Below are 11,274 nucleotides of genomic sequence, written 5' to 3'. Positions count from 1 at the left end.
AAAATGTTAGAAGTCTCCTGCTCTAAACCCTATAGTTCTCTACCTACTATAAAAACATACTTAGTAGTGTGCGCATCAGATGAATACAGCTCAATAAAAGATCAAAAGTGAACATGCACATGTAACCACCACCAGATTTACCTTTTGTTTATCTTTGAGGCGACTTTCCTTCATCCTTTTTACAGATTTCATGAAAAAATCAGTAACACTTTTTGGAAATAGTGAGATATTTAATTTTTCAAAAACTGGGATAAGGAATGGAAACAGTACTATAAGGAAAAAAAACAATGGAAATATCAGTGAAAATGCAAAATTGCCCTGGAGCAATTATAATTTGGTCTACTAATCTGAGGATTAAAAGACACCAGGATTCATTCATATCAGGAGTTATTCCCTCTATGACCTTTACTTGAACTTTCAAGCCAATGGCTGAGCCAGAGCAAGTCACACATATGGGCCACCACTAGAACAGTCAGATCAGTGTCTCCTGCCACATCTTTGGAGTGACCAAAGGAACAGGATTACATTCCTGGATCTCTTAGCCTTTTATTTTTGGACTAGAGCCTCTTTGGAAACACCAGACCATAATAAGCTACTTTAATTAATCACTCTTTTTAAGAAATTGTGTCAGGATGGAAATAATACATAGTATGCCCTTCAACTACAATGGAATAAAATTAGAAAACAAGAACACAAACAACATGGAAACTCATGAATCTGTGGAAATTACATCATACACTCCTATTACAGCCAGTTGGCAAAGAAGAAATCAAAAGGGCACTTTAGAGTTACTTGGAGAATACAAAAAATGAAGAATCCACATACCAAAACTCATGGGACATAGCAAAAGCAATGACCAGGAAGAAATTTATTACTATATATGCCTACCTTTAAAAAGAACCAAGATTTCAAATCAATGACCCAGCTTTCTTTCAAAAACATGCCAAAAATAGAAGAGCACACTAAACCAAAAGCAAGCAGAATGAAGCACATAATACAGACAAGAGCAGAAACTTAGGAAATAGAGAATAAAAACAAGAGAAAATTCAAACAAAGAAAAGCTGATTCTTTCAAAAGACCTTTAGCTAGACTGACCAAGCAAAAAGGAGAAGAGATTCCAATTACTATCATCAGAAGTGAAAGAGGACATTACAAAAATAAAAAAGACTACAGGGAATACTATGAACAATTGAATGCCAATAAATTAGATGAAATGGAAGAATTCCTAGAAAAAGATAAATTAGAAAGTGACATACAAAAAACACAGGCAATCTGAAAGACAAATAAAAAGACTGTTAGTAGTGAAGACACTACTGACAAAAAGAAGCTCAGCTCCAGACGGTTTCACAGGTGAGTTCTAGCAAATATTTAAAGTGCAGTCAACACCGATTTTGCACAAGTTCTTCCAAAAAGTAGAAGAGGTAGGAACACTTCCAAACTCATTCTACCTGGCCAGTGTTACCTTGATACTAAAACCAGGCAATGATATCACAGAACAAGAAAACTACAGACCAATGTATCTTATGACACAGATGCACAAATCCTCAACAAAATACTGGCAAACTGAACCCAGCAACATATCAAAAGAAGGTTATACCATAACCAAGAGGAGTTTATCCCAGCAACTCCAGGTCATATAATACAATAGAACAACATTTTTTAAAAACCACAAGGTAATCTCAATACAGGCAGAGAAAGTATTTGACAAAAATCCAACAGTATTTAACAATAAAAGCACTCAACAAACTAGGAACAGAAAGGAATATCCTCAACCTGATAAAGGGCATCTATGAAAAACTCAGAGCTAACACCACACTTCATGGATATAGACTGGACAATTTCCCCTAAGATTAAACAAAACAAGGATGTCTCTATCACCACTTCTATTCAACATTGTACTAGAAGTTCTAGCCAGGAAATGTGTGAAAAAAAAAAAAAAGGTAAGAAAGAAAGAAGAAACAAAAGTTATTCATAGAGGAAATAAAGAAGTAAAAGCATCTCTGTTACTAGAGAACATAATGTTGTACATAGAAAATCCAAAGGAATGCAATAGAAGTCTATTGGAACTAATAAACCAGTTTAGCAGGGTTTCAGGATACAAGATCAACATACAAAATCAATTGCATTTCACACACTGCAATAAAAAATCCAAAAGTGAAATTAGGAATATACTCCTTTACAAAGCATCAAGAAGAACAGAATACTTAGGAGTAGCTTTTTCTTATAACAAGGAAATGTATTTATTTCCTTATATTTCTCCATAAATATAAGCTGAGAGCCAAATGGTTTAATTGGGAAATTTGGAATAGCTTTAACAAAAGAAGTGCTGTACTCTGAAAACCACAAATATTGTTGAAATAAATTAACAAAGATCTATGTAAATGGAAAAACATCTAATGGTCATGGATTAGAACTTAATATTGTCAAGATGGCAATACTCCTCAAGCTGATCTACAGATAGATTAATGCATTCCCTATCTGAATCCTAGCAGGCTTCTTTGTAGAAATTGACATACTGAATTTAAAATTCATATGGAATCGTAAGGGACCCAGAATGGCCAAACAATCTTGAAAGAAAAAAGAATAAAACTGTAGAACTCCAACTTCCAGTTTCAAAACTTACCACAAAGCTATAATGATCAAGACGTTGTGGTCCAGGCATAAGGAGAGACATAAAGATCAATGGAATTGAATTTGGAGTCCAAAATTACACCAATGTGTTTACAGTCAACTGAATTTTGAGAAGGCTTCCAATACCATTCAATGGAATAAAAATGGTCTTGTCAATAAATGGTGCTGGGACAAATCAATGACCTCAGATTTTACAATAAATTCTTAAATATGACACTAAAGTCACAGACAATAAAAGGAAAAATACGTACATTGTACATCATCAAAATTAAAAATTTCATGCTACAAAGAACACTATGAAGAAAGTGAAAAGACACCTACAGAATGGGGGAATAAATTTGCGAGTCATATATCTGATAAGGGACTTTTATCTAGAAGATACAGAGAACTCTTACAACCCAAAAACAAACAGAGCAAAGACTGAACTATAAATGAGCAAGAATTTGAACACACATCTATCTGAAGAAGTTATGAAATAGACAAGAAGCATATAAAAAGTTGCTGGGGTGGGGAGGAGGAAGAGGGCGGAGGAGTAGGAGACCTAAATTTCGTTTGGTCCCAGGAATTCAGCTAGATAGGGATCAAACCTTTCTGAACACCTATGAACTCAACAGGAGATCGAAGAAAAGAATAGCAGCAACTCTCTGAACAGAAAAGCGACCATTTTCTGGAACGTAGGATGTGCGGAGAAGTGAATCCCAGGTGATATTCAGGAAGATAGACGGCGGGGGGAGGGAGCGTCCGTCACCGGCTACTGGCAAGTGATAGAGCCGGGGAGCACAAAATCAGAACTTTTAGAAGTCTGCTCTGCTGAGGGACTTCACTCCAGTGGCTAAGCAGCGGGTGGAACCCTCTCTGGGACACTCTGGTCTCAGGACCCTCGGGGTCACAGAAAGACCGGGGGTGCCTGAGTGCGGCAGAGCTCCCAGGTATCAGAGCAGGGAAGCCGGCAGCAGAGACGGAGGTGAGGAGCGGGCTTTCAGCCCGGGGTTGCCATAAACCAGGATCCGCAGCACAGTCAGGCCACTGTTCTTCCAGCAGTGACCCAACAAGCAACAAATCCGGGGAGACTCCCCTTCCTCCCCCAGGAGAAGTGGTGTGAGACCGCACCGCAGGAATCTGCTGGTTTGGAGACTCCACACGGGGTCGGGGGCCAGAGATAGAAACGCTCGGTCACAGGCCAGGTGAGCATGGAGTGTGGCCGGAGACCCGGGAGATGGGAGTGACTGACTGCTTTTCTCTGGGGGCTCACTGAGGAGCAGGGCCCCGAGTTCTCGGCTCCTCCGGAGCAGAGATTGGGAGGCCACCATTTTGACTCACATCCTCCAAAGCTGTACAGAAAGCTTGCAGGGAACAAAAGCTCCCAAGAGCAAACCCGAACAGATTACTTAGTCCGGCCGGGCAATTGTCTCCAGCAAAGACATTTGGGAACCATGGCAACAGGCCCCTCCCCCCAGAAGATCAGCAAGAACAGCCAGCCAAGACCAAGTTTACTGATCAATGAGAATGGCAGAACTCCAGCACTAGGGGAATACAGCACGTAGAATTCATGGCTTTTTCCCCCATTATTCTTTAGTATTTCAAAGTTAATTTTTAAATTTTTCTTTCTTTTTTCTTTTTCTGAATTTTTCTTTTTCCCTTTTTCAACCAACATCTTATCAATCCCTTTTTTAAAAATCTTTTTTATTTTTCATTTTTAGAGTCATATTCTATCCCTTCATAGTAGTTACCCTTATTTTTGGTGTATATATATAAGTTGTTCTCTCTTTAAAATTTTGGGATACACTTTCTTCTAACAGACCAAAATATACCCTAAATCTCTAGTGTATGGCTTTGTTCTAGTCTCCCGCCTGATCACGTTCTCTCCCCCCTTTTTTTTTAATTCCTCTTCTTTCTTTTTTCAACCAACTTCTTATCTTATCAATTCCTTTTATAAAATCTTTTATAATTTTCATCTTTACAGTCATAGTCCATCCCTTCATCGTATTTACCCTTATTTTTGTACATGTATAAGTTTTTCTTTCTTTAAAATTTTGGGAGGCACTTTCTTCTAACAGACCAAAATATGCCCAAAATCTAGTGTGTGGCACTGATCTATGCACCAGCCTGATCATATTTGATCATATTCCTTTTTTTTTTAATCTTTTTTTTTCTTTTTTCTTTCTTTCCCTTTCTTTTCCCCTCGTTTCATGTCTCTTCTGATTTCTTTAGTGTATATTCTTCTGGGGTCGTTGTTACCCTGTTAGCATTTTGTTCTCTCATTCACCTATTGTCCTCTGGACAAAATGACAAGAAGGAAAAAATCATCTCAAAAAAAAGAACAAGAGGCAGTACCGACTGCCAGGGACCTAATCAATACGGACATTAGGAAGATGTTGGAACTAGAGTTCAGAATGATGATTTTAAAGATACTAGCTGGGCTTGAAAAAAGTATGGAAGATATTAGAGAAACCCTTTCTGGAGAAATAAAAGAATTAAAATCTAACCAAGTCGAAATCAAAAAGGATATTAATGAGGTGCAATCAAAAATGGAGGCTCTAAGGGCACCTAGGTGGCTCAGTTATTAAGCGTCTGCCTTTGGCTCAGGTCATGATCCCAGGGTCCTGGGATCGAGTCCCACATCGGGCTCCCTGCTCTGCAGGAGGCCTGCTTCTCCCTCTCCCCCTGCTTGTGTTCCCTCTCTCGTTGTGTTTCTCTCTGTCAAATAAATAAATAAAATCTTTAAAAAAAAAAATGGAGGCTCTAACTGCTAGGATAAATGAGGCAGAAGAGACAATTAGTGATATAGAAGACCAAATGATGGAAAATAAAGAAGCTGAGAAAAAGAGAGATAAACAACTACTGGATCATGAGGGCAGAATTTGAGAGATAAGTGATACCATAAGACAAAACAATATTAGAATAATTGGGATCCCAGAAGAAGAAAGAGAGAGAGGGGCAGAAGGTATATTGGAGCAAATTATAGCAGAGAACTTCCCTAATTTGGGGAAGGAAACAGGCATCACAATCCAGGAGGCACAGAGAACCCCCCTCAAAATCAGTAAAAATAGGTCAACACCCCAACATCTAATTGTAAAACTTATGAGTCTCAGAGACAAAGAGAAAATCCTGAAAGCAGCTCGGGACAAGAGATCTGTAACCTACAATGGTAGAAACATTAGATTGGCAACAGACCTATCCACAGAGGCCTGGCAGGCCAGAAAGGACTGGCATGATATATTCAGAGCACTAAATGAGAAAAATATGCAGCCAAGAATACTATATCCAGCTAGGCTGTCATTGAAAATAGAAGGAGAGATAAAAAGCTTCCAGGACAAACAAAAACTAAAGGAATTTGCAAACACGAAACCAGCCCTACAAGAAAAATTGAAAGGGGTCCTCTAAGCAAAGAGAGAGCCCAAAGGTAACATAGACCAGTAAGGAACACAGACAATATACAGTAACAGTCACCTTACAGGCAATACAATGGCGCTAAATTCATATCTTTCAATAGTTACCCTGAATGTAAATGGGCCAAATGCCCCAATCAAAAGACACAGGCTATCAGATTGGATAAAAAAACAAGACCCATCGATATGCTATCTGCAAGAGACTCATTTTAGACCCAAAGGCACCTCCAGATTGAAAGTGAGGGGGTGGAAAACCATTTACCATGCTAATGGACACCAAAAGAAAGCTGGGGTGGCAATCCTTATATCAGACAAATTAGATTTTAAGCCAAAGACTATAATAAGAGATGAGGAAGGACACTATATCATACTTAAAGGGTTTATCCAACAAGAAGATCTAACAATTGTAAATATCTATGCCCCTAACATGGGAGCAGCCAATTATATAAGCCAATTAATAACAAAGAAAAGAAACACATGGACAACAATACAATAATAATAGGGGACTTTAACACCCCCCTCACTGAAATGGACAGATCATCTAAGCAAAAGATCAACAAGGAAATAAAGACTTTAAATGACACACTGGACCAAATGGACTTCACAGACATATTCAGAACATTCCATCCCAAAGCAACAGAATACACATTCTTCTCTAGTGCCCATGGAACATTCTCCAGAATAGATCACATCCTAGGTCACAAATTAGCTCTCAACTGGTACCAAAAGATTGGGATCATTCCCTGCCTATTTTTGGACCACAATGCTTTGAAACTAGAACTCAATCACAAGAGGAAAGTCGGAAAGAACTCAAACACATGGAGGCTAAAGAGCATCCTACTAAAGAATGAATGGGTCAACCAGGAAATTAAAGAAGAATTAAAAAAATTCATGGAAACAAATGAAAATGAGAACACAACTGTTCAAAATCTTTGGGATGCAGCAAAGGCAGTCCTAAGAGGAAAGTATATAGCAATACAAGCCTTTCTCAAGAAACAAGAAAGGTCTCAAGTACACAACCTAACCCTACACCTAAAGGAGCTGGAGAAAGAACAGCAAATAAAGCCTAAACCCAGCAGGAGAAGAGAAATAATAAAGATCAGAGCAGAAATCAATGAAATAGAAACCAAAAGAACAGTAGAACAGATCAACAAAACTAGGAGCTGGTTCTTTGAAAGAATTAATAAGATTGATAAACCCCTGGCCAGGCTTATAAAAAAAGAAAAGAGAAATGACCCAAATAAATAAAATCATGAATGAAAGAGGAGAGATCACAACCAACACCAAAGAAATACAAACAATTATAAGAACATATTATGAGCAACTATATGCCAGCAAATTAGATAATCTGGAAGAAATGGATGCATTCCTAGAGATGTATCAACTACCAAAGCTGAACAAGGAAGAAATAGAAAACCTGAACAGACCTATAACCACTAAGGAAATTGAAGCAGTCATCAAAAATCTCCCAAGAAACAAAAGCCCAGGGCCAGATGGCTTCCCAGGGGAATTCCCACCAAACATTTAAAGAAGAATTAATACCTATTCTTCTGAAAGTGTTCCAAAAAATAGAAATGGAAGGAAAACTTCCAAACTCGTTTTATGAGGCCACCATTACCTTGATCCCAAAACCAGACAAAGACCCCATCAAAAGGAATTACAGACCAATATCGCTGATGAACATGGATGCAAAAATTCTCACCAAAATACTAGCCAATAGGATCCAACAGTACATTAAAAGGATTATTCACCACGACCAAGTGGGATTTATCCCTGGGCTGCAAGGTTGGTTTAACATCCGCAAATCAATCAATGTGATACAATACATTAATAAAAGAAAGAAGAAGAACCACATGATCCTCTCAATAGATGCAGAAAAAGCATTTGACAAAGTACAGCATCCTTTCTTGATCAAAACTCTTCAGAGTATAGGCATAGAGGGTACATACCTCAATATCATAAAAGCCATCTATGAAAAACCCACAGCGAATATCATTCTCAATGGGGAAAAACTGAGAGCTTTCCCCCTAAGGTCAGGAACACGGCAGGGATGTCCACTATCACCACTGCTATTCAACATAGTATTAGAAGTCCTAGACACAGCAATCAGGCAACAAAAAGAAATAAAAGGCATCCGAATTGGCAAAGAAGAAGTCAAACTCTCACTCTTTGCAGATGATATGATACTTTATGTGGAAAACCCCAAAGACTCCACCCCCAAACTGCTAGAACTCATACAGGAATTCAGTAAAGTGGCAGGATATAAAATCAATGCACAGAAATCAGTGGCATTCCTATACACCACCACCAAGACAGAAGAACGAGAAATTAAGGAGTCGATCCCATTTACAATTGCACCCAAAACCATAAGATACCTAGGAATAAATCTAACCAAAGAGACAAAGAATCTGTACTCAGAAAACTATAATACTCATGAAAGAAATTGAGGAAGACACAAAGAAATGGAAAAACATTCCATGCTCATGGACTGGAAGAACAAATATTGTGAAGATGTCAATGCTACCTAGAGCAATCTACAGATTTAATGCAATCTCTATCAAAATACCATCAACTTTTTTCAAAGAAATGGAACAAATAATCCTAAAATTTGTATGGAACCAGAAAAGACCCTGAATAGCCAGAGGAATGTTGAAAAAGAAAAGCAAAGCTAGTGGCATTACAATTCCGGACTTCAAGCTCTATTACAAAGCTGTAATCATCAAGACAGTATGGTACTGGCACAAAAACAGACACATATATCAATGGAACAGAACAGAGAGCCCAGAAATGGACCCTCAACTCTATGGTCATCTAATCTTTGACAAAGTAGGAAAGAATGTCCAATGGAAAAAAGACAGTCTCTTCAACAAATGGTGTTGGGAAAATTGGACAGTCACATGCAGAAGAATGAAACTGGACCATTTCCTTACACCACAAACAAAAATAGACTAAAAATGGTTGGAAGACCTAAATGTGAGACAGGAGTCCATCAAAATCCTAAAGGAGAACACAGGCAGCAACCTCTTCGACCTCAGCCACAGCAACTTCTTCCTAGAAACATCGCCAAAGGCAAGGGAAGCAAGGGCAAAAATGAACTATTGGGACTCCATCAAGATAAAAAGCTTTTGCATAGCAAAGGAAACAGTCAACAAAACCAAAAGACAACCGACAGGATGGGAGAAGATATTTACAAATGACATATCAGATAAAGGGCTAGTATCCAAAATCTATAAAGAACTTATCAAACTCAACACCCAAAGAACAAATGACCCAATCAAGAAATGGGCAGAAGGCATGAACAGACATTTTTCCAAAGAAGACATCCAAATGGCCAACAGACACATGAAAAAGTGCTCAACATCACTCGGCATCAGGGAAATCCAAAACCTCAATGAGATACCACCTCACACCAGTCAGAATGGCTAAAATTAACAAGTCAGGAAACGACAGATGTTGGCGGGGATGCGGAGAAAGGGGAACCCTCCTACACTGTTGGTGGGAATGCAAGCTGGTGAAGCCACTCTGGAAAACAGTATGGAGGTTCTGCAAAAAGTTGAAAATAGAGCTACCATATGACCCAGCAATTGCACTACTGGGTATTTACCCCAAAGATACAAATGTAGTGATCCGAAGGAGTACGTGCACCCCGGTATTTATAGCAGCAATGTCCACAATAGCCAAACTATGGAAAGAGCCAAGATGTCCATCGACAGATGAATGGATAAAGAAGATGTGGTATATATATACAATGGAATATTATGCAGCCATCAAAAGGAATGAAATCTTGCCATTTGCAATGACGTGGATGGAACTGGAGGGTATTTATGCTGAGAAAAGTAAGTCAATCAGAGAAAGACATGTATCATATGATCTCACTGATATGAGGAATTCTTAATCTCAGGAAACAAACTGAGGGTTGCTGGAGTGGTGGGGTGTGGGAGGGATTGGGTGGCTGGGTGATAGACATTGGGGAGGGTATGTGCTATGGTGAGCGCTGTGAATTGTGTAAGACTGTTGAATCACAGACCCATACCTCTGAAACAAATAATACATTATATGTTAAAAAAAAAAAGAAGAAGAAGATAGTAGGAAGGGAAAAATGAAGGAAGGAAAATCGGAGGGGGAGATGAACCATGAGAGACTATGGACTCTGAGAAACAAACTGAGGGTTCTAGAGGGGAGGGAAGTGGCGGGATGGGTTAGCCTGGTGATGGGTATTAAAGAGGGCACATATTGAATGGAGCACTGGGTGTTATCTGCAAATAATGAATGAATCATGGAACACTACATCAAAAACTAATGATGTAATGTATGGTGATTAATGCAACATAATAAAAACAAAAAGTTGCTCAACCCCATTAGCCATTAGAGAAATGCAAAACAAAACCATAATAAGGTACCCTTCACACCCATTAAGGTGGCCATCATTAAAAAGGTAGACAAGTGTAGACCAAATGTGCCAAGGATGGACAGAAACTGGAACCTTCATACTTTCTGGTGGGAATGTAAAATTGTATCACTATTGCAGAGAAAAGTTTGGCAGTTCCTTAATAAATTAAACACACTAGGGGCGCCTGGGTGGCTCAGTTGGTTAAGCGACTGCCTTCGGCTCAGGTCATGATCCTGGAGTCCCTGGATCGAGTCCCGCATCAGGCTCCCTGCTTGGCAGGGAGCCTGCTTCTCCCTCTGACCCTCCCCCCTCTCATGTGCTCTCTCTCTCTCTCATTCTGTCTCAAATAAATAAATAAAATCTTTAAAAAAAAATAAAATAAAATAAATTAAACACACTATATATTAGCAACATAGCAAGTTACAATGCAAAGCATTGTACAAACATAGCAAAGTTACTTCACAACTCCACCTCTGAATACACACCCAAAAGAATTGAAAACAAGTATTCTAACAAAAACTTGTGCATGCTACTGGGTATTTAACCCAAAGATACAAATGTAGGGATCCGAAGGGGTATGTGCACCCTGATGTTTATAGCAGCAATGTCCACAATAGCCAAACTGTGGAAAGAGCCAAGATGTCCATCGACAGATGAATGGATAAAGAAGATGTGGGGTATATATACAACGGAATATTATGCAGCCACCAAAAGGAATGAGATCTTGCCATTTGCAACGACGTGGATGGAACTGGAGGGTGTTATGCTGAGCGAAATAAGTCAATCAGAGAAAGACATGTATCATATGACCTCACTGATATGAGGAATTCTTAATCTCAGGAAACAAACTGAGGGTTGCTGGAG

At 38.9% G+C, this 11,274-nt stretch overlaps 1 protein-coding gene across 1 annotated transcript in view; it reads right to left on the bottom strand.

The window, feature by feature from the left end:
* Nucleotides 1-141: 141 nt before the first annotated feature.
* The window catches only part of LOC116629323 (cytochrome P450 3A12-like), a gene marked incomplete at both ends in the record, with an annotated part of 15,127 nt that continues 3,994 nt past the window's right edge, over nucleotides 142-11,274 (bottom strand). The window contains one exon of the mRNA XM_032399623.1: nucleotides 142-269. Coding sequence (XP_032255514.1) covers nucleotides 142-269 — 128 coding nt within the window. The remainder of the gene's footprint in view (nucleotides 270-11,274) is intronic.

Source organism: Phoca vitulina, unplaced genomic scaffold (genome assembly GCF_004348235.1).
Source record: "Phoca vitulina isolate PV1807 unplaced genomic scaffold, GSC_HSeal_1.0 scaffold610, whole genome shotgun sequence".
Taxonomy (NCBI): Eukaryota; Metazoa; Chordata; class Mammalia; order Carnivora; family Phocidae; genus Phoca; species Phoca vitulina.
The sequence above is the reverse complement of the archived record's forward strand: the minus strand, read 5'-3'. Positions and strand labels throughout refer to the sequence as shown.